Source organism: Molothrus ater, chromosome 3 (genome assembly GCF_012460135.2).
Source record: "Molothrus ater isolate BHLD 08-10-18 breed brown headed cowbird chromosome 3, BPBGC_Mater_1.1, whole genome shotgun sequence".
Classification (NCBI taxonomy): Eukaryota; Metazoa; Chordata; class Aves; order Passeriformes; family Icteridae; genus Molothrus; species Molothrus ater.
Genome location: NC_050480.2, coordinates 98,175,696 through 98,200,498, shown reverse-complemented (window position 1 = coordinate 98,200,498; position 24,803 = coordinate 98,175,696). Strand labels below are relative to the sequence as shown.

The following is a 24,803-nucleotide window of genomic DNA, read 5'->3' as shown; positions in this document are numbered from 1 at the left end:
AACTTAAAAAAAACCTAAAGACAGTAAAGAGGATTCACTTAGCTAAAAAGTAAGTAATAAAGCAACATTATGAAATGTTTTGCATATCATTTTAGGACATAACTATATTTTAGACCATTGCTATATCACTCCATGTCCAGGCCAGCATGTTCTTTGGGAATTAATCTCTTTGTTCTGATGCATATGTCCTTATATCTTTAATTGTGTTCAAATATAATTATGTTCAATTTGAGGTAACTTAATATATAAGGGTCAGACTCTTGATCCTACAGTCCCTGTGTGCCTGGCAACCAACTCTTTAATTTACATTCCATATTTTGAAATAGCAGTTGATTTCTGTGAATATTAATATAATTCATGAGTGATGGACTACTAAACATTGTGGCAATTATACACTGTGATTAAGTAATCATTGAAATTCAGCTAAAAGGACAAAATTCCCTAATAGCATAAAATATATTTTGATTAATATTCTTAGCATTATGAATAAATAAACTGTCCTTTCAAAAATGTGTGTATCACCCAATTGTAAGGAAATACTGGAGCAGTATGGTATTTTAGCGTTTTCATCATGGCTAGTTAACAGCTTGATCCACCTGTTAATATGCATGACACCATAAAGCAGATGTGAAATAAATTGATTTTCAAGTCATCTTAATAAGAATAGGTACCAAAATATACAACTAAAACCAGAAATATTTGGAGGAATTTCATGGTTTTCTTCACCATATTTCTATTTATTTCTATTTTGCACAGATCATGCACCTCTGTTATAATTTATTGTAATATATTTTTTTAGTTTATAAGCTATATTTATTAAAAACACTATGTGCGATTGATATATATTTAGATATATATATATACGAAGAACAGTTACGTGAACGACAATAAAGCTTTTTCTTGTCAGACTCTTCTGTCTGCCATTTAGACAAAAAGAGCATCTATCAGTAAAACTGAGTGAAGAGACAGATCATTTAGTGAGAATTGGAATGGGTATTTTGAAGCAATAAGACTACAGAAATAGAAATAGTTCTATCTGCAGATGCAAACTATGTAAGATTTGACTGATTTCAAATATTATAAGTTATCTTTCCTGTTAATACACAGAAATTTTGACCTGCATCTAGTCAGTGTAGTCACCCACCAAGCATGCTACCTTCCCTTTACTGCAGAGAAACCTTAGCGCAACACTGTCTGGCTCATAGTCTTAAAATTTTAAATAAAAATATTTTGCACTCTATTTTTACTATTACTTTCCTCTCATGTTCTTTCCTCCTCTTGAGGAAAGTAACTGTTTTGGCTGCCTAGGTCTAGCGCTTTTCCCAGTTGAATTTATTTTCAGTGTTAGCATGCTTTAGCCTGGCTACCTCTATCTGCTGATGGCTGTACACTTCTATCCATTCTCTAGCTCAGCTCTCTGTGGTTTTTTGAGGAAGCTTAACACTACTTCAGCCAGATCCATACCCCAGGCTTCACATGTATTATTCACATTCTTGTTGCTTTCCTCAGACCTCTCCCTTGTTCTGCACTGTTTGTCCAGCCAATTGCTCACTCACATTTTGACAATACACAGTTCTCATTTGCTGCTGTCATTTTGTTGGGGCTAGCATTTCAATTTTAACACTCAATCGTTTCAGCAAAACAGCCTAATTTGTTGAGAAAGTTTGACTTCAGATGACTGTGAGATGTTGCTGTGAGACTCAGAAGATGCAACATGTATCTCACAAAACATGAACATTTTAATTTAGCATTGAAATACAATCAGAGATAGTAAGTTATGAACGAAATAAAATGAAGCGCCATGGCAACACCATTTTTTTGTTGCTGTTGTTTGTTTGTTTGTTTGTTTTAGTTTTGGTTATATAGCATTTTTCTTCCAAAACAATCTTTTCTATTAGAACATTCTTCTTCTTTTGCTTCTCAGGAAAATACAGATGAACTGAACACAGCTTGACAGCCAAGACATTAAACACACTGATATTTTTCCAGTGATTCTAAAGCTAGCACTTTATAAAGTATTCTCTTTTTCCAAGCTACATTAATCTTGAAAAATGCATGATTCACTGTAAATAACCAGTAAAATCCATAATGTTTCACCAGAGTCAAGATTTCAACTAGTCTTTCTGAGGCATTTCTAGTAAGATGCCACTTGGTAGCTACACCTAATTGCTGAACAGTCACTGTATTTTTCCAAAAAAAGTATTTCAATAAAAGCAACTAGCTACAATACAAAAAAAAAATCCCAGGACTTGGGAGCATGACTGTGTTATTTGGTCTTCTGTCAGCAAGAAATTCCCTTCTAATATTACTAGGGATTGTTGGGGTTTTTTTTTTTGGGGGGGGAAGGAGGACAGGAAGTAGGAAGTAAGCGCATATTGCAGAGTAGTTATGATCTACATTATTTCCTGTGGACTATTCTTTTTGTGCAATTCTTTAGAAAAGCAGACTTTTAAATAGGTTTTGAGTGTCTCAGAGTATAGAAGTGAAAAGCTGTTTGGACCTTTTGACATTTGTGATACTAATTTGAAAATCTCCTAAACCTCATAGTACAGTAGATATAAAGAATAAAAAACTCTAAACATCAGTAGAAATCTAAGACTCACTGTTATTCTTTTCACTACTTTTACTTGATTCCTACCTTAAAAGTAGGACTCTCACATGCATTTCACTGAGTAATCAGGTTTGGTTGGTAATGACTGTTCTTTGGGTGATCTGAAATACATTAATTCTTTTGTAGAAATGAATAATTAGAAGACATTTAGTGTAACTAATTATTTTTCAGGATTTCATTAAGTAGGATAAATAATTATTTAATTCATCATATGCACAGCTAGCAAGTGCAATTATCTGATCAATACACTTTCATAAATGATAGTGACCTTATAGATCATTGGCACATTTGCTGATATTCCTTGAGATGCTCTCAAAATCATCTACCTCTAAAAAAGGCAGCAAGATAACTGGTGTATTCAACTTAATACAAGTAATGATAGCCTATCTTTTATAACAGGTATAAATCTTCCTGAAATGTATGATTTTTCATTTTTTTTCTCTAAATTCTAATAAAACTTTCAATGAAATATTGCCTCATTATTTCTTGAAACTCTTGACTATTAATTTCTCATTCTAAAGCCAGATAATATTTCATATGCTAAAATGTATGCAAAAATCTATTATTTTTAACTTGTTAAAAAGTTCTGTCCTTGTTATAAATTTGTCATATAATTAAAATTAGAAAATGAAGACTAAGAAATGGTACTTTAAGCATTTAAACAGTTTATTATATTTATCCTAATACCTTTAAAAATAAACTCTGTGAATTTAAGTTTATGTAATAAACTTAAGAAACTTTTTGCATGCTAAAGCTCATTAAATTCAGTGAATAATTTCAAATTCAAAAAAGTCACAGGTCTAAAAGTTTTATTTCTATCTACTCCACGGATGGTAAAGTTGTGTTCTGATGCTTCTAATGACTGAAAAGCTCTGTCATTAGCTCTCCTTTTCTATCACAGTGGAGAATTCCCAATAGATTTTTGTCTTAAGGAGGCTAAAATTGAACATGTCACCTTAAATGTAGAAAAATTGAATCTATGATAAGGAAATCACAATATCTAAATATGCAGTTACCACTGTCAGTCCTTCAGCTCTCAGTGATAACTTCTCTGTCCCAAGCGAAAAAGGGGAGAGGGAAAACTATTCCTAAAATACACCTTTTCAACATATGTTCTTGAAGAAACCCCAAAAAAACAAAAAAACCAAAAACTACTAACTCAGAGATATGAGGGAGGAAAAGAAAACTTGGATAAGTAACAGCCTATGCTACACAAATGTCATTTGCGTTATCAACCATTACCATTTACAGCACACATTTATATCATATAGTTGATCTAGGCTTCCTTTGGATCCTTGTGGATGAAAATCTGTACAAGAGAGTGCATTCAGAGTCCAGAAGGCCAACCATAAAAAAAGCCCATAAACCCTGTAACAGACCCCAAAAGCTGATTCAAAATAGGAATGGACAGTAGGCCAAGGAAGGGTATTCTCCACCACTACTCTTCCCTCTTGAGGCTCACACTTGCATTACTGCATCCAAGTCTGGGGTGCTCAAGACAAGAAAGACATGTTAGAATGGGTCCAGAAAACAGCCATGAAAATGATCAGAGCACCTCTCCTATGAAGACAGGCTGAAACACTTGGGGTTGTTCAGACTGGAGAAGGCTCTGGGGACGCATCATTGTGACCTTCCAGTACCTTAAAGGGGCTTATTAAAAGGACAGAGAGGATTTTTTATACAGGAAAATAGTGACAGGACAAGGGGCAATGGTTCTAAACTGAAACAGGCAGGTTTAGATTAGACATTGGGAGGAAATTCTCCACTGCAAGAGTGGTAAAGAACTGGAACAGTTTATTCAGAGAGGCTGTGGTATGTCCCATCCCTGGGAGTATTCAGTTCCAGACTTGATAAGGAGTTGAGCAAGCTGGTCTAATGAGAGGTGTCCCTGCCTGTGGCAGTGGGGTTTTGAACTAGATGATCTTTACAATCCCTTCCAACCCAAACTGTGCTGCATTAAAACAATGCTAAAACAATAAGTTTATGATGCTGTGTTCAGTTCACTCAGTTACATTAGAATAAGTGGAGAAAAAAGGTTCAAGAAAAAGGTAAGTGTAACTAGTGATGCTAAACTCCCAGTGTTCAGTTCATAGCTATGGCTATATACATTTACCACAGCAGTGGATAAAGGTAATCCTCTTTGCACTTTGAAGAATACTTAGAATTCTTTTATTACAGCAAAAGTCCACAGGAATGAAATGAGTATTCAATCTCATAAAGTGGAGAAACTTCAAGAGAGAAATGGCCTCTCTCTTGTAGTAGAGTATGTGGGTGGCCATGGGTGGCAAATTAGATATGGGTTTGCAGTGTAATATGACAGAAAAGTGCAATTCAACAAAGATAACAAGTCATAGAGGATGAAGGCAGTTGTCATTCTATACAGCTCATGTGGTATAGAATCACCCAAACACACCATTCTACTGCCTGTAACTTGACATCAGAGAAGTTGTTGATATACAGCTTGAGAAGATAATTTGTGTTGAAGGACTGTATATTTGAAGTAAAAAAGGAAAAAAGAAAATAAGATTAGAAAGATGTAGGTGCGCGGACAAAAGGATTACTCACTGATAATTTCCTATATACCTGAAGAAAGAAAATTACTGGTGGGATTAACTATTTGTTGTGCTACTGGAATGCTACTGCAGCTCTGCAATAGCAGAGCTAAATTTATCTCAAAGCCTACCAGAATATGCAACAAATCTATTTCACTAAAATTTTGATATATTAATGCCTTTAATTATCTTTAGACTATAATTGCATCTTATTTTATGGAATGAAAACAAGGAGGAAAAATATGGCAATGTGATTAGTTAATGCCAGTGGGCAGTTGAACCCATCACAGCTGCTCACTCAGTGCTCCGCAGTGGGATGAGAGAGAGAGAATTGGAAGAACAAAAGTAAGAAAAACTCATGGGTTTGGAAACAGACAGTTTAATAGGGAAAGAAAAGCTGTGCATGCAAGCAAAGAAAAACAAGGAATTTATTCACTGCTTCACACCAGCAGTCAGTTGCTCAGCCATCTCTAGGAAAGCAGAGCTCCATCATGCCCAACGGTGACTTAGGAAGACAAACATCCCTCACATCCTTCTTCCCTCATTTTTATGTGCAGAGAATGATGTCATACGGAATGGGATGTCCCTGTTATTGTTTGGGCTCAGCAGTCCAGCTATAGCCTCTCCCAACTCCTTGTGCACCCCCAGCCTACTTGCCAGCAGGGCAGTGAGAAACAGAAAAGTCCTTGCTGTGCAAACACTGCTTAGCAAGAAACATTAGTATGATATCAACACTTATTTTGTCACAAATCCAAAACAATGCATTATATGAGGTGATATGAGGAACATTAACTCCATTCCAGCCAAAATCAATAGAAATTTTTTAAAAAGTAAAGGTTTTTTTGGATGACAAGGAAGTTAATTTCATGAAAAGGAAGCTAAATGAACTTGCTTGAAAAAAGGAAACTTGAATTTGACCAAGAAGTTCAACTAAAGTTTAACTAAATCCCAGTTAGCAAAGCTGAATAATTCTCTTGGAATTATGTGCAATCTGTACTATGCTCTATTTCTCTCCTGGTTGATGTACAGACTCCCCATCCAGCTGTCAAATCATGCTTTTCATACTCTGAAAGTCCAGCTGACACAGTTGGCACAGTCTGAGTTACAAGCTTAAGGAAGAAAGCTGCTGAATCCTCTCAGGGAGTACTCACAGATTGGTTTTGGGCTCGAGTCCTGTGTAGTAAGTAGAAAGAGTAACCAGATATTCAGTTTCCTGTCTAACCACAGTTTATGCAAAATAGACTGGAGAGAATAACCATGCCTAGTTATGAAGACAGACTAGAACTTCATACAGGTCTTCTGCACTGCTAACCACAATGGATTATTACTTCATTGTGTGACAGTGATCATCAGTAATAAATTTGTCATTCAGTTGGTCTGCAAGGATATCCTTTTTCTACAAGGATAAGTGTCTTTTCTCAGCCCTTTTATCAATATCAATATCAATACCAATATCAATATCAATATCAATTCATGAACAGTAAAGAAGTAAAACACATCTGGCAGGGCTGCACTAACATGTAGAAGTAAAATACATGGTACTAAAAGAAGGCATAGAAATGATAAAGAGTGATAACGTATTCCCACAAAGTACAGCATGGTTTAACCACATTCAGGCAAATAAGAATATCTTTCTCCTTCAACTAAAAAAATAAGGAAGACAAAAGAAAATTATGCACAAGGTAAATAAGTAAGTTTATGTGGAATTTAGCTAAAGAAACCTTTCATAAATTTTCTTGATGAGAAAAATTCATCACATATAGAAAGGATTAAAAGTCAGAGAACTTTCTATTGAAATATTTCCCTGAGAAATTGCATACAAACCTTTTCCATCAATCTATAATTTTGTTTGTTTAATCAAATAAATTTCCACAAGAAATTTTGATTACTTACATGAACAGTCATAAATATATATTAATAATAGGCATCTAGAGAGATATTATGTATATTTTAAGTGGTATTATTATGAGGTTTTTTTTATCCAAATGTGGTTTTATCATTGATATGTAAATTGAATTTCTAGGTATCATAAGATGAAACTACACATGTAACCAAGAAAGTTTATAATGAACTTATTTAACAAAAAATGTCAGTAAGATGCATTCAATGGCTCAATGTCCAAGTTGAGATCAGTGACAAATGGCATTTCTCAGGGGTCAATATTTGGACCAGCATTGTTTAACATCTTTTTTGGCACTAGGACAATGGAATTTAGTGCAACCTCGGGCAGCTTTGCTGACTACACCAATCTCTGTGGTGCAGTTGAGATGCTGCAGGGTAGGGATGATGTCCAGAGGGACTTTGACAGGTTTGAGAAGTAGTTGTAAAATGCAAGATTCCATGACTGGGACAGGGCAATCCCAAACACAAATACAAGCTGGACAAAAGTTTGGCAGAGGTTTGGCAAGGTTTGCAAGAACAGGACAGAAAGGACAGAAAAGGACTTTGGGGTACGAGGGTGTGTAGTGAGAGGACAAGATGGGGATGGATTCTAGTACTTAAAGGAGTGCTTATGAAAGAGGGACTTTTTCTATGAGGAGATAGTGACAAAGACAAGGGGCAATGGTTTCAAACTGAAAGAGGGCAGATTTAATTTGGATATTAGGGAGAAATTCTTTACTGTAAGGGTGGTGAGGCACTGGAGCAGGTTTTCAGAGAAGTTGTGAGTACCTCATCCCTGGAAGTGTTCAAGGCCAGGTTGAGTTAAAAAATCTGGTCCAGTGGAAGGTGTCTCTGCAGGGGCTGGAACTAGAGGATCTTTAAGGTCTCTTCCAATCCAGAACATTCTATGATTCTAGGATCTAGGTGCAGATACTAGGTTTATAAAAATATCTACACCAAAGAAAAAAACATACCCAGTCACAAGGTGCATAGATGACCAGGTTGTCTCAAGTGTACAGGCCATATGTAAGAAAAGACATACAGAAGAGTATTTGACATAATACATAATATTCTAGAATTAGAGAAAATAAAAATTGAAGAATCAATGAACCTTGGAAAAGAACCTTGACTTAACCATGTAGATCATCATTAAATTTGATCTTAATTAGGATCATGGGTAAAACTGTCCCTACATTTGATACATAATGCTGTAGTAAACTCCACTGAGTTGTGCAGGTGTTCCTTTATTAAGAAACAGTTATGCAAAATTGACCATTGGTGACCCTTTATGTTATTGCTAATTACATCAGCTTTTCTTTATTGTTTTTAAAGTGAACTGTGAATCTGGTCTCAGAACTTTCTGGTTCTGTTTGGACTGAGTACTTGATTTGAGGACTGCCTATGGAGGTTGGATGCAACAACAGATTAATATTGTGGGCAGCCTAGACTACTCCAGACAAGGTGGCTGGAGTATTAATGCTATTAATTCATTTAAAATTTTATTTTTAATTGCTGAAGTCATAATATGTGCAGAGAGGGTGCCATTTGTCTCAAACTGTGTGCTTCAATTTGGGCAGCAGCTTCACTATTTTCAGTCCTGAGTAATCCTCTAAAAAGGACTGCCAATTATGTTGAACATAATAAAATTGTGTGGTAGCTTTTGTGAGGTTTCATTTTATTGAACTTTTTAATTGTGCCTTATTACAGCTAATTTTCACTGTTTGTACAGACTGCAATCCTGCCCTTATCATCCTGTTACATATATCATCCTTCCTGGGTTTTTTTGATGATTCACATTTAGTTATAATATATACACGTTTTCCACTTGTCCTTTTTAGGTCCAGACAGCGCATTAAAGCATAGCATTCTACTTTATTAAAATAGAGGAACTTTTTAAAGAATCTTAAAGGTATGATGAGAAAAATATGGAAGAAAACTATGCAAATTTAAAAAAACCCCCAAAATTAATTTGTAAAGATGAAAAGTGTCATCAGAATAATGCTAAGGAGACCTCTGTCCACTTTTACTGCAGTGTCTTTAGTCACAGAGTAAGTCGCATCAGCTGGCATTCATCTCATCATCTCATCTATCTTCTGCTGGCTAAAACTTAGTTTTCTGATTGCAAGGTCTCCCAGTTTAAACTCTGATACAAAAGACTGGTACGTCTAGCAAAATGTTCATCTCATCTGTATGAATGCTTTATATGCAACTATAAAATAATGAAAGTAAACCGTGATATATCCAACTATTTCCTATTTTGTTTGCAACAATGAGGATTGCCCTTCAAACAAACAAACAAACAAACAAAACCCATTGAAATTCCTGAATCATATTAACACTGAAAATGAAAACATCATAAAGAAAGCATGTCATATAAGTGCTCCTAATATAAATCAGGCATCATGACACTATTGTAATACAAATAGAACAATACTTTCTGTCACGTGTTTCATCCAATATCTACATGAATACATGGAACATTTATCAATTTAAATAACATACAACAAACATGATGAGTAGCACATGAGTAATGCAGAAATGTTTTTGAAACCTAAGAAGGGAGGTTGTCATGGAAACAGCTGGGTTAGAAATCTTTTTGTTGCTACAATTTTATTCAGCTGCTGATGCTTATTTTTTGTGTTATTTTAATAGATTAATCTTCCTGAAGTCATCAATGATTTTAATTTTTCAGAACAAGGTGTTAGGTTAAGAACTTTTCAGATGTAAGGAAAAGACTAATGGCATATTCATGTGCACTGAAACACATAAAAAGGAAAATTTTCAGTTTACTCTTACTCTCATCTAGCTGAAAGACTAAAAGGAAAGGTGACTAAAAGAGTGAATCATTCCCTCCATAAAAGGCTATCATTACACTCTACACAATATTTTGCTTCAAGTGAACTAAAAGAAGAAGTAAACCTGTAAAAACAATTTCACCAAATTTGAAAACCTTAAAATATTTACCTATATGAATAAAAGAGGTGGACTGAAAAGTTCAACTAACAGAACTCATGTATAAAAGTAATTTAAAAACAAAAGAAGTTTAAAATAAGTAAAATAAACAAGTAGCAGGTTAACCAGAAAAACAACACACGTACTCAGTGACAAAAAAGAAAAAATTCTTGCTAACTAGCCTGTCTGCAAGAAACAGGAATTTAATTAGTCTTTATGAGCATACCTGCAACAAATACAAGTTTCTAAATATTTGTTTTCATAGAGAAAAAAAAGGTGAAATACCAATGAAGCAGAATGGAAAGGGTAACAAGTGGCACATCTTCATAAAGCAATCTGAAGATGCAATATAAAACAAATTTGAAAGCAAACCCAAAGAATTAATAGTGTTTCAGTAAGCAGTATAAATAGCCAAAATGAAAAAACCCATCAGGGACTAATAAAAACAATCTGAAGACTGAGCAACATGAAAGAAGAAGAACGTACAAATAAACTCCAAGGCAATAAAACATACAGGGAATGAAACCATGGCTTTGAAAATGTACATTTCTTGGAAAAAGAGCTGATCTAAGAGTCTCCATGGATATTTTTTCCTTGCTAAACACGCTGGTTCACTGATAGGTTAAAAGTTTACTGGATACATTAATCTTAACAAAGGTTGGAGCACAGCACAGGTCCTTTAGGACTTTCTCATCAGTTATCTTCCTTCAATTTTTTGATAGATTGTGTGGAGAATTACATTCACTCTATATTGAGCCAACACCATATTAGTTCCAACATCACATATTAAATCAAGTATCAAATAGTAGCTGCATACATATCATCACTTAAATTTCCTTGGCCATTGCCTCCATCACTGAAGATGGTATTAGGTTACACTTTTATTACACTGAATTCAGAATACTATTAATCAATACTGATCAGTCCTTATGTTTCTAATCATAAAGATCACATGGGGACAGCAAGTGATGGCAAGAGACAGTGCCTACCATTTTCCTCAGTATGTTTGGTACTGATTGGAGGTTTTCTCTGCTCCAAGGAAAGAGGCTGGAGTTTCTTCCAATAAAAATGATGAAAAACATCAGATGATACTATTTAACAACACAAGATGCCTTGCTGGGTTAGAACACAGTTTTCAGACTCCTTGGAATACCTTGGTTTTCCAGTGTCATCTTCCAGACAGAGCTGCTATAAGTGCAGCACTTGGCTCTATCACAGTACTGAGCAGAAGGTGTATTTAGGGTCTTTCCATCCTGCTTATAGGACTTATTGTTACAGTGCTTTCCCTATTCATGAATCTCATAAAAATTATCTTATGTTATTTGTATCAATGAATAAATGAATTTAAATATTTTGGAATTTTCTTCCTGCAAACTTCATCCTTTGTTGCACGAGAGACTAGAGGTTGCTAAAATAATGAAGGTTCCTATTTTTACTTTCCTTTTCCTAAATCTGCTGATTTACAGCATTGATGCTTTGGGTGTGTGGTGGATTCACCTTGGATGGCTTCCAGACCTCTACCCAGCTCTCTGCTTTCTTACTGCCTCTTGTCAGCAGTACGGGGAGAGAAAATTAGATGAAATACCTCATTGGTTGAGATAAAGACAGTGAAATCACTTGCTAGAGAGAATTATGGGAAAAACAAACTCAACTTGGAGAAAATTGATCTAATTTATTGCAAATTAAACCTAGAGTAGGATAGTGAGGAACAAAGCAAAAGCTAAAACATATTACGCTTGACCTGACCTACCTAAAGTTCAGAAATAATGCCTGCAAAATCTCCTCTACAAGGTCATCAGTATATAGCAGTAACCCGTCACCCAAGCTATATAATTATACAATTACTTTCCTGAAAAACAGTTTCAAAAGATGTACTCCTGAAAGCCATGAATGTCTTTTACTAAGAGAGAAAACGACTTAGGTAATGATTTCATGCAATATCTAAAGATATTGTCTCATTCTATTTGATCTATCTGTATATTACTCCCTCTTATCTTGAGGTGCAAAAATAAAGATCATGTTCTGTCACAAAAATCTGCAAAACTAGACCCTGAAGAGTCCATTACTGAAAGTAACCTATACCTTTTGATGCATGGGCTTCCTATGTTGTGTTAATAAAATTAGAATATTGTACAGGGAAATGAGATAAACTAAACCAAAAGGAAAAAAAAAACCAAACTAACCAAACAAAAACAACAAACAATCCTCCCCCCTTAAAACACCCCAAAACCAAAAACCTCAACATCAACCCAAATTGCTTACAAGGAAATTATTTTATCTAGTTATCTACTTTTAAAATTTGACTCTAGTTATTTCAGGTTTCCAGCAAAGCTGAGATACATTTATGTGAATTAATGATCTGTATGATTAAATGACCTCATTTCATCCTATTTAGTGACAATATCTTATCAACAGCAGGATGGACTACTGGAATAATTTCTAAGAAAGGTCCCAGCTGTATTACAGAGAATTTTAACGGATTATTTTTAAAGCTGCTGAAAGGGGATTTGTCATATAAAAATAACAGTTTGAGTATTAAAATTGACCACATATGAAGAAATTGAACTACTTGAAAGTAATTAATAAAGCATAAGATATATTTTCATAAAATGAGGTCATACTATTAAATGCATTTTTTTAGATTTGTTAAATATATAAAGTTCTGATTTATTGACAAAGAAAAACAATTGTGCTTCTCAAGGATGGATGAACTCTATATGCAAATTTGAAAACTTTAAAAAATTGCAAATTTTGGGTCATTTTAATGGACTGTGTAGGCTGCGGAAGCATTTGGGGTAGATCTGGGTAACTCTCTAGAAGAAAAAACTGTCTTGGAAAGTTAATACAGACATAAATATATTTGATTGATTATTGCCTTAATATAGCATAGGTCAATTTGCACATTCTGTGTGTTTTTTCCACTTTAAGCTCTAAATAAAATAAAACTGGAGGACCACAAGTCTCAATCAAAAGCAAGCAGTTTTATCAGATTATGAATCTTCTCTGACAATTTAATTTCCTTAACTCCCCCCAATGGCAATATGCTAGTTTCTGTGCATTTCTTAATCACTCTACTTTATAAAGACACAGGATCTGAAAGATCCTACTTATTATCAGAAGCAGCCTAAGTATTACCATAACATTCTTGTTGAGTTAATGAACCTTGTTTATTAATCAGGCTAATCTTCTTACTGTCTTCAGATACAACTAATTATCTACAGCACACAGTATGGTGAAGAATTCAGCCTTACATTTTCATGTATCATGTGTATGATGTGAGAGCATCATCCATGTTCTCACTGGGCCAGGTATGCATTTTCCAGATGCAACACTGCATACCATGGGTAACCAGATGAGCTTTTGGAAAAATATGTATCTTTATAATAAAAAGTGCTAGTCTTACATTCACTTTGCATGGAAATTCTATAAGATAAAAGATTAAAAAATCCCTATTTTCCTTTCAAAACATATGTTTACTCTGTGTTTACTATTATACAGCATCTCTTCATTATGAAGCCATGTCAAGATCATTAAACTGTCTGCAATCATTGCTAATGCAAAGCCCCACATCTGTCTTAGCTTAGCATTAATGTTTATGAAAGAAAAACTAAAAAGAAATTAATCCTTTCCTTCTAAATTGTACTTTAAGATGACTTATGCTTTTTTATATTTAAATAAATAACAATATTGTTATGTCATAATTTGAAGAAAAAACTATTCAATGAATTTTAATGTATACAACTACTAACTGTGATTACCCTTTTAATGTATGTAACTTCTAACTGTGGTTACCCCTGAATATTTAGTAAAAGGTAAAAAACAGTGCTGCTCACTTTTGACAGGGCAGAAATGTTGGCATATTTCTTGCCCAACTAATTTATTTTAAGATGTATCTGGTAAAACAGTTACTATTACTCATAAAATAATAATCTAAATTAAATTAGAAACAGAACCTCCACTGAAGAGAAAGATTTTTATGTTCATTTTTTGTAATATATTTGAATCGAAAGTTCAAATTTGAAAAGATATCATTATACATTTAAAATAAGGTGCAGATACTGCTTTAGACAACAGAGGCAAAGCAGAAAAGTGCAAAGACAGCAGCTAATGAATAAAAATGTTATTGGTCTAGTCAGACAGTTATAGATACAAATTTTTTCATTTACAAGAACTTAATCATTAGGGAGTATCCAAATTCTTTGTGTTCCCTTGTCTATTGCTATTAAATACATGTGATTTATTAAATATTTTTATTTTTTATTTACTCACTATTATTTAGTTGATAAAAAGCCAACAACTACCATTCCTCTGAGAAGCAAAACTTATTTTTTCCAGAAATCCAGTAGCACACTGGCTGTCAATGAGAGTATGGGGGAAAAATTGTCTTTTTTCACTTAAAGATTAACTCAAGTCAGCTGTGTTATCTTTTGAAGTGACACTCTTGTTAGAACTGAGCTAGCAGTAAAAGCATCCAGTAACAGCGCTTCTTGTGATTTCAGGCAATTTACAGATATTATTTAATCACAGCAATATATTTGAAATGGTTACATTTGTTTATCTGCACTTTCACCTAGAGAATATGAACAGGGATATTAATTAATTTGGCCAAGGGCACAAATAGAATATGTATCACATTTAGATTAAAATTCTCCTCTTTTTAGCTCATTGTTAGGTATTCACATCAGTACACAATTTTTCCCTTCTCCAATTCAGTTTACTATCATATTAATAATGTAGCTGCAAATTACAGCAAGTCCTAACTCTTTTCAGAAATAACCGATCATTTCTACACATGACCCCTGGTTCACTATGAGGTTTTTTTGATCATTTGACTGATGATGATGAAGAACCACTGCTATATACAGCATTTCTTTAGAGTCACTAGAATGAAACTCATTTTCCAGATCTCACGCACACTGGGAATTATTACAGAAATTAATTGGGTAAGGAAACCTTTACAAAGTGACTGGCTTTTCTTTGAAGAAAGAGACATGGACAATCACTAATACAGTGCCGCAACAATTTTGTTTCCTGTCACTGACATGCATTCTGCTGTATGAAAGGGTTCTCTTTTAGATCTGTGCAAAGAAAGAGGTGCAGCATGCTTCTGTGTAAAATCCACTATAGATAAAAGTTCTGGTGAACACCAACAAGAGTCAAACACATGATAGCAAAGTGGTGCGTTGAATGTGATAATCTCTATCTCAGAAGAACAAAGGAGATAATGTTTGTGTTAATGTTTTGCTACAGCCTTTATTCAGTGAAACACCTGGCAGGCTTACTTTTGTCTCAGTGAAGCAACAAACTTGAAAGCATTACTTTATCTTTGAAGATATAACTCAGTATTGTCTTCAATTCCCAACTCAGCAGACACCGACCTTAAGGCATTTAAGGATCTTATATTATTAAATACATTAAAGTTCTCTTTTAAAAAGTTGTTCATTTTGAGAGGGTTCATTGGAGACCTGTGTTTCAGTACTCTGACATTTCCAGGCTTTACTGATCACTATAAGTTTATCTTCAAAACACCACAGTATCATATGTACTTCTTAGTCCATAACCATATAAAATTTGTTTTCTTGACCTTATTTTCCATAGAAACAATGAGCTTATAAATGCACATGTAAAAACAAAACCCATTTTTGAATTTATCAGTAATTTATCATCCATATTTATGAATGAACTTACAAGTTGCAAAATCAGTACCCCAGGCTCCTTTGGTCAAATCAATTTCTAAGGTTCGGAGTTTCTAACCCACCTTTTTCTACGTTTTCTTAGTCAACACAAAATAACATGTAAAATCTCAAATTAAACAATATATATAAAATTAGCAAAGCAAAACTTTCAGTATCATATATCTTTCTCCCTAATTTTGATTGGTCTTTTTGTGTTGTTCTTAGTTCATTTGCTACCTGGCCTGATGCATCTTGGATGTCCCTTATATCCTCTAGCATATCTTCCAGCCTTATACAATACCTTGGATACTTCAGGACATTTGAGATACCACAAAGATCAGGCAACCAGATCATACAAACTTTAGAGCAATGTTCAGTTCCTTTGGGAATTAGTAATTTGGCTAGTGGAATTGGATTAGGGTTTTTATGTTTGCTAAATTTCAACATTTTGCTGCCTAAACCCTACATTTTTTGAAAGAATGTATTGCTGTAAGGTGTCTATACGTATATATACTAAATAATTTAAAAACTTCAGTTCTGTCATATTTCTTTCCCAATATGTTCCAGTACTGCAAGTACTTTTTTATCGAAGTAATCTATAATTTATAAGATTTTCTTATGACAAATTAGAAAAAAAAAATCTTTCTATTAGTCTAAAAAACTAGCTCTGTACATTTCAAAATGCAAGCAGAATACTTGCACTATACAAGATTTTATAGCAGTTGAGTAGCAAGTACTGTGTCATATTGTGCCAACATAGGAATTATATAAAAGGGATAAATGCTTACCAAAGGGGCAATTGCATTTGAAGCCACTTATGTTGTCTTCACGGGTTCCTCCATTCCAACAGGGTCTGTCTTCACACTCATTGATGCAAACAGAACATGTTTCTCCTGAAAATTTCAATTAAAAATAAAAAAAGGACAATTATGCTGACGTTGAAATCATAGAGATACATTTGCAATGAAAAAGTCAATGGGATTGTCACAGTCTACATGGTGACCCCACTGGCCATGGTACACCATGTACACAGGACTACTGATAGATTCACTGTGTGTCATGAATTTTTCTGCTTCATTGGTTACAGGGCAGTCCATTTTGAAAGGCAAAGTTGGAAGCATTACAATCAGGAAAATAGAAAGCTTTCTTAGTGAGGTTATACATAATCCTGACACTTTTTTTTTTTTTCAGTATACAAATCTACAGCATTCAAGCAATTCTTGTCCAGTTTTGTCAATAATTTTCTTTCATTTTGCTCTCTGACACCTTTGAAACAGAATTGTGAAGTATCATTGACTGTGCAAATCAGACCAACACTAATTTACAGACATTTATGTGTCATAGAAGAGTTCAGCCTATGTTCTACAGCAAGTGGTCAGTACTGTAATATTGGACAAAGGAGGAGTAAGACCAAATCACTAAAGAACATTTAATGAGACAAAATGCAGATAAAAGGGGATTAAATAACTAAGTGCAAATCTAGGAAGTATATTGAAATGTAGATTTGTAATCTATAAAAGCGATTGCTTTGATGTGTAACAGGAAAAGCTATTTCCATTGTATTGGGTTTTTGTGGCCAGATTTTGGTAGAAGGAGGAGCACAGGGGTGGCTTCTGTGAGAAGGTGCCAGAAGCTTCCTCCGTGTCCAAGAAAGCCAACACCAACCACATCCAAGATGGACGTGCTGCTGGCTAAAGCTGGCTGGGCCAATCAGAGATGGTGGTAACACCTCTATGATAAGACATTTAAGAAGAAGGAAAAAAGTTCTTGCACAGGTGAAACTGCAGCCAGAGAACAGCTGAGTGAGAATATGTGAGGGGGACAACTCTGCAGACACCAGGGTCAGCGTAGGAGAGGCAGGAGGTACTCTGGGCACAAGAGCTGAGATTCCCCTGCAGCCTGCGGTGCAGGCCATGGTGAGGCAGCTGTGCCCCTGCAGCCCGTGGAGGAGATCCATGCCAGAGCAGGTGGTGCCTGAAAGGAAGCTGTGAAGCTGTGAGAGGTCCATGCTTGAACAGGTTCCTGGCAGGGACCTGCAGACCTGTGGACAGAGGAGGAGCAGGGTTCCTGGTATGACTTGTCGCCATGTGGGGGACCATGCTGGAGCAGCCTGTCCTTGAAGGACTGCCCACCATGGAAGAATGACCCATGTTGAAGTAGTTTGTGGAACCGATTTCCTGTGCAATGGACTCATGTTGGAAAAAATCATGGAGAACTATTTCCTGTTGGAAGGATCCCATGATGGAGCAGGGAAAAGACTCCTCTTCCTGAGCAGCAGGAGAAACCACAGATGATGAACTGACCATAACCCCCATTCCCTGTCTCTCTGTGTTGTTGGCAGGGATGAGGTAGAGGTGGGCAGGAGGGATGGGTGGGGGAAGGTGTTTTTAAAGGTCTTATTTTACTTCTCATTATCCTGCTCTGATTTTATAAATTCAATTAATAGCTCTAATTCTAGTCTGTTTTGCCTGTGATGGTATTTGGTGAGTGATCTCTCCTTGTCTCAACCCATGAACCCTTTGTTATATCTTCCCTCCCCTGTCCAGTTGCAGAGGGGAGTGATAGAGAGGATTTGGTGGGTGCCTGGTGTCCAGGCAGGGCTTACCCCCTATATCCAGCCATAGGAATATGGAGGTGAATCACGTTCAGTGATTATAACAAGTCAGCAGTATGGACAGCATGCTGGGCTTTCTGTGTATCTTACAGAAGATAAAAAGAAACCAAATGCTGATATTCCTCTGAATTCTTTCCATGGTGAAAATAATTTGGTCTCTTCTCTGCAGCACACCTGCATGCCCTCTCATAGAACATATGAACCAGGACTCTTGGCTCTCAAAATCTGTATCTACTAGGTATAAATGGTCTTCTTTGGAGAAATGAAGAACCAAGATTCTCTTCCACACATAAGCTTGTGATAAAAGGGCACCTACTAGGTTTTTTTTCTGCCTCTAAACATGCTCTGCATTTTCTATAAGATTTGAAGATATATGTATGAAAAGGGGGAGAAAAAGCAAAATCCAGGCAGAGTTCAGGTAACTCAGTAAACTACAAAGCTTTCTGCTAAGAGCAGCTGCTGAACGCTCTCTAACATATGTCATGGCACCAGTGAGCATTACAGCAAGGACTGGCCAACATATAAATTAATTTCTAAGTTCTTCAATTTTTTAAAGAATTTTCTTTGAAGTTCTGATAAGGTAATGGCACTATATGCAACCTTGCTGATCTAATTCTGGTATTTTGCATTCCTTTTTCTTTCCAGTTCAGGTCCCTGATTATGGTGGGATTATTATTTATCTCTTTTGAGGGAGATAAATAAAAATGCATTGGCATCTGTTCCTCTGGATAGGAAGGTGGAGAGTAGCACAAATACCACAAACAGAGTTTCCTGCAGAAGTAAATTTTCTGGCCACAAGCCATGGGCAAGCTGAAACATGTACTAGAAAAAACTTGAAACAGATTCTTTCACCTCCCTTGAATTGTTAAAGGTTAAAGCAAATGCAGTTTCGAGGGGAAATAATAGAATGAGAGCATCATGATATACTGATGATATCTAAGATAACATGAAAGGGGGAATTTAGGAATTCATCTTCTCAGAGTACAAAGGTAATATGTGGGCAATATTTAAACATATTTCAGAGAGAATCAAAGAATCTATGAAGCTACTGTGAGACCATATTTTCTGAGTATTTGAGACATGAAAAAAGCTGGACAGATACAGAGAAGCCTTTTTTGTTTTCAGTATGCAGCTCCTCTCAACTACGCATTTGAAATGTATGATAAGAACCTTTTTTGAAAGTCAGATAAAAATTGTTAATTGGCTACAAATTACTTTCAGCATCAAAGTATGTTAATATAAAAATTTTTTTTGGTTTATGCTTTTAAGGTTAAAATTAATACAACACATTCCAAACATAATTACTAGTAAAACATAATATTTAATTAGCTATTTAATAAATCATAGCTTTAGGTCTGAGATCTTATACATTTTAAAGGCATCATATCACCAATCTGAAGTAAAAAGAGAATGTTAAAAATGACTGTGAGCCAACTATATTTCTATTAATGCTATAGAATATTTTATGCTGTTTAAAATTACAGTGTTCTCAAATATATAACAGATAATTACAGGAAAATCTGTCACTTGCAAATTGCATTGCCTGATCTTTAACAGCAACAGTTTCTACTGGCACATTAATGATACATAAGACGTTATTCTGCAGGAGCACAAAGGTGTTGAGAAGAACATAGGGAGCTGAGAAAGTGAATACTAAAAAATTATCAAAGATGTTTCATCATCCTCAGTGCTACTAATATCACTTACTCTCTTTAAAACAATCATGCTATTTTAGCAAATGGAGGGACTCTGAAGTTCTCAGGTAAATATAACTACAGACAAAAGACAACAAAAAAAATTAAGTTTCATAAGTCTAATGGATGAACTCTCATTGAATATTCCTTACATTCAGAAGTGCAGTTCCGTAAGATCACTAGATTGAAAGTTTGAACTTTTCAAAATTTGGATGTCTTTTTTCTGCTTAACTTGAAGACATGAACTTTGCACTTTATCTGAACTTATCAAATTTTTGTAAGATTTTGTAGAATATCCACAAAATTGAGGGGTTTTTTGATATCAAAATAGCTTCAATTTCAAACTGTTCTCTAATATAATATTGAGAGATTAGAATAAATATCCGAAATTCATTCAGAAGTTAGAATAGAACTGAAATAATTTGAGAGGTTCTTTTCTTAAGGTAATACACATTATATTTAAAGTATCTCTTATTGAGCACCACCACCACTATAACATTTCTGTCAGAATCTCAAAACACATGCAAAAAGATCAAAATATGAAGTTTCTTTTAAATACTGTTTATACCAACTTTTGTTTTATAGGCAAAATGAAATATAAAGTTTGACCATGGAAAGGCACACAAAATGACCACAATGAAGGAAAGGATGTGTAAGAATATTTTTTTTTAAGTAAAACTCTTTACTTGAGATATTAAAGACACAAAACTCATCTTTCTATTCTGAGATCAGATGAAAAGCAAATGATTTAACATTTTGTTTAATGTAATCTTAATGAAGTACTATTAAAAAAAAAAAAAGCAAAACACAAAAGTGTTTTAAAATTCAAGAAGTAGCCAAAATACTAATAGTGTATTTGAGGATTGTTTTCACAACACCCCTTACTGTCCACCATTTTATAAAATGTATATAATTGCAAAGCATTCCAGACATGTACCTGATAAGGAATTGTGAAATTTTGTTGCTTGCTAAGCAATATAAGCTATTCTGTTAGATAAGAGATGCATCAAACTGAGTAATGCTTTGGCTGACTTTGCAGAAAATGCAGTTATGAAAAAGAAAGACAGACGGTCCAGGTGAGGCTTTACTGAACTTGTCAGACATTTCCTTTTCTCAACTTTGTTTTTCTACACACTTGCTCATTTTTAAATTTACTTTGAGGTCTTTTCTGTGTAAAATACTGTAGTAGTTAAAAATCCAAAACAAATCTAATTTTTATTTACCTCATACAGAGTAATCCTTTCTGTGAACGCCTATTACAGATTGAAAATTTATATGATGTGTCAAACCGCTCCATCCTCTTAGCTTCCATGAAAGAGTTTTAACTCAGAGAAAGTCTGTGACTCTTCAAATGTAAACTGCCCTGAGCCCAGCTCATTTATGTCCATGGGATTACACTGTACATTTGACCGTCTGCTCTGGCACATTGTGCCAGCAATAATCAATCTTCCGTAGCAGAAAAGCCAGACAGAGCCCCTGAAAAGGTTGTACTACGCAATGCCCTGAGCTGGAAACCCAGCCCAGCCTTGAATGGGGTGGAACTGTGGGAGCAGATACGACCTGTGCTTCTGGGATGGTCTAGTCCTATCACGATATGAACTGTATGAATGGAAATTGAAGCAGGTGTTTCAAATGCAGAATGGATGTGAGAAAAAAAATGAACCTGATTGCCTTTCTTTGTCAGCAAAATGAATGATTTCATGCTTTCCAGATGACCCTACTTCAGGCAATTCCTATAAAGCAGCTATCAGAGCCCTGAGAGCACTAACATACCCAAAATGTCTGCAGCAGCCCCACCGAGGTGCTTCCTACAGACCCTGCCCATTGTTGATGAGTTCAGCTGTGGGTACTTTGATCTGCCCTGAACTACTCTGCAGATGTTTTAATTTCCAATCCTGCTTCCCTCCCTGTCTCAAGAGTGATCTTGAAAGGGTTTTTTTAGTTTTTTTTATTTTTTGATGGATCCCTTGTATGTATATTACAGATTTGTCTCTGGTTCTGTCTCCTACTGCTTCTAACTTGCTTTCCTAGCTGGATCCTGGATTTGATCCATTGCTTGTGCTGTCTGGGGCTTGTCAGGCACCCTGTAACCAGACACTGGTTCTGACTTCTCTCTGTAGATGCTGCAGAACTGTTCTTTTCTTAGTGATGGCAACATTGCACTGAGGGTAAACTTGGATTCTAGTTTGTGATTCGTCTCATGGAGCAGCCTTGATCTTGCTGCTCCCTGTAAACAGGTTCAATCTTCATAATGTGTTAGGGTGTCCACCACCTGTTCTAGACTTGATTTGTATGAGGGATTCAGCCTTAAACTTACTTGTGTAAAAAAGGATTGGCTTTCACATAACTTCAAGTACTTTCCTTCAAGATTTGTTTTACATGGCAGCATCCACACCTTTTACAGAAGGGGGAAATTATTTTAAAACATCCAACAAATGCAAAACCAATTAATAATGTACTGAAAATACAAACACAATATTTCTTCAGACTGCAGATATCACATGGACTTCTTCTGTGTATTTGTGAAATAAAAAAGAAAATCAAAGCCCAGAAATTTAAAGTCATAGAATGATTTTAGAAAGCCCACATGCCATGTTTCTCTTCTTGGACAGAAAGAAGAATGATCAAGAGAATGTAGAATATATGAATGTCAAACTCAAAAAGTCACTGTGAGGCCTACATTAATAATGAGCTTTAATACTGTTATTTATTAATTACACACAGGTGAAGCAATGACAGACTGTATTTTGTTATGTGGAGTACAGTATATATTCAGAATGAAGAGATTTCCCAAATCTTAACTCTACAATCAATATTATATAGATGCAAACCCTCAAGAGAAACCAGCGAGGCATCATTGCCTATCTGTTTAGAGTTAATGCCTTCACATTTTTTGGGCATCTAAACAGAAGAGTTTTAATGAAGGACATGTTTAGATAAATTCTTTTGGGGGGGGAATTTTTTCCAAATAATTCCAAGAAGGGCTTCCTTTAAACCAGAAGTAAAGAGAGTGCTATTTATTTAGACATACTAGTAATCATGAAAGCTGGAATTATTTGATGCTGAACATTGATGTATCAAGATATAGTTAACACAAAGATATGGGAGAAAGGACAGACTAGGAATTAATCTGAATGTGAACTGGGAATTTCTCTGAAGCCTTATGCTACATTAGACGGACTGAACCAGAAGATGGCAATATAGAGGGCCACCACATGACCAAACGTTAAAAAAAGATTGAAAAGTTATTAATTTAATTTTAAAATCATACTGCAAACTTCCAAGTTTGAAATGTGTGAAGTTTTCTTACAGGCAGAGGAGGGTACTTTGATATTTAATCTAAAAGTGAATTTACTATTTATGAAGAAAAATGGAGTACATCTGGATTTGTTAAAAAGCTAAATTACAGAGAAATAACAAACATGCAAAAACAAGATAAGAATAAATGTGGGGTTTTTAGTTGTACACAGAGATACAAATCACTGATTCATAACATGGAGTTATGACTGAACTTAAAATCTCTTTTGTACGGGAAAATATCCCAAGATCATAAACCCTCAGAGATTATGAAAATGTAATTGCCAGGGTGGTGATAACATTTTTATAAGCTTAAACAGCCTTTTATTAATTGTTTGTGGTTTAGAAAATATATTCAGTACATGTGATAATGACTTACACCCAATGGGTAATACTGTGACATTTCTTTTCTCTTTAGATTTGCTTCTATGGAAATGCCATTATATAATATCTCGCTGCATGATAAAATAAAGATTCTTTTAAAAAGTTTTCCAGCAATATATAATTATGTCATTTATATAAGCAAGTCCTCACAGTAACAGTTACAGAATGGTTGAGGTTGGAAATGACGTCTGAAGGTCATTTTGTTCAATCCCCCTGTTCAAGCTGGAACACCCTGAGCCAGTTTCATGGAACCATGTACAGATGGCTTTTGAATATTTCCAAGAATGGAGACTCAATCTGTGGCAGTGCTCAGTCGCCCTCACAGTAATAAAGTATTTCCTGATGTTCAGGAATAATACTAGCAGCATCTGTGTTTCCCTTTGTGCCCATTGTCTCTGGTTCTGAGCACTACTGAAAAGAGCCTGGCTCCATCTTCTGTACACCCTCCCTTGAGGTATTTACATACATTGATATGATCCCTCTCTGAGCCTTTCTTCTTCATTCTGAAGAGTTTCAGCTTCCTCAGCCTTTCCTCATAGAAGTTTAAAAGGACATGATCCTCCATTGACTCCTGGAAGATACCACTGGTTACTTCTGGAAAGGTTGACTCCATAACAAACATTTCCTCTGGGCTTGGCCACTCCTCCAGTTTTCAGTTCACTTCACTCTCATCCAGCCTATACTTCATCAGCTTTTTCATGAGGATCTTGTGGAAGATCACACAGAAAGCTTTGTTAATGTCAAGGCAGACAATACACACTGCTCACCCCTCATCTACAAGTCAGTCATTTCACTTTGGAAGTTTATCAAGTTGGTCAAGCATGACCATGCTGATTACTTCAGATAATTTTCTTGTGTTCATGATTTCCAGGATTAACTGCTCCATTTCCTTAATAAGGATCAAGGAAATGGTGAGCTGCTTGAAGTTTTCCAGGACTTCATTTTTGCCCTTCTTGAAAAGTGACATTTTCTTTCCTCCATTCTTTGGGTGCTTCTGCTAATCAATATGATCTATTAATGTTAAATGACAGTGACTTTGCAATGACATATGCCAGCTCTCACAGAATTACATATTTAAAGAAAGGCAACAAAACTGATGAGGGCTCTGGACCACAAGTTATATGAGGAGCAGCTGAGGGAGCT

The 24,803-nt window shown here is 35.2% G+C and overlaps 1 protein-coding gene across 1 annotated transcript in view; it reads right to left on the bottom strand.

The window, feature by feature from the left end:
- EYS (eyes shut homolog) overlaps positions 1-24,803 on the bottom strand; it is a 797,164-nt gene that overhangs the window by 665,092 nt on the left and 107,269 nt on the right. The window contains exon 11 of the mRNA XM_054514337.1: positions 16,460-16,564. Coding sequence (XP_054370312.1) covers positions 16,460-16,564 — 105 coding nt within the window. The remainder of the gene's footprint in view (positions 1-16,459; positions 16,565-24,803) is intronic.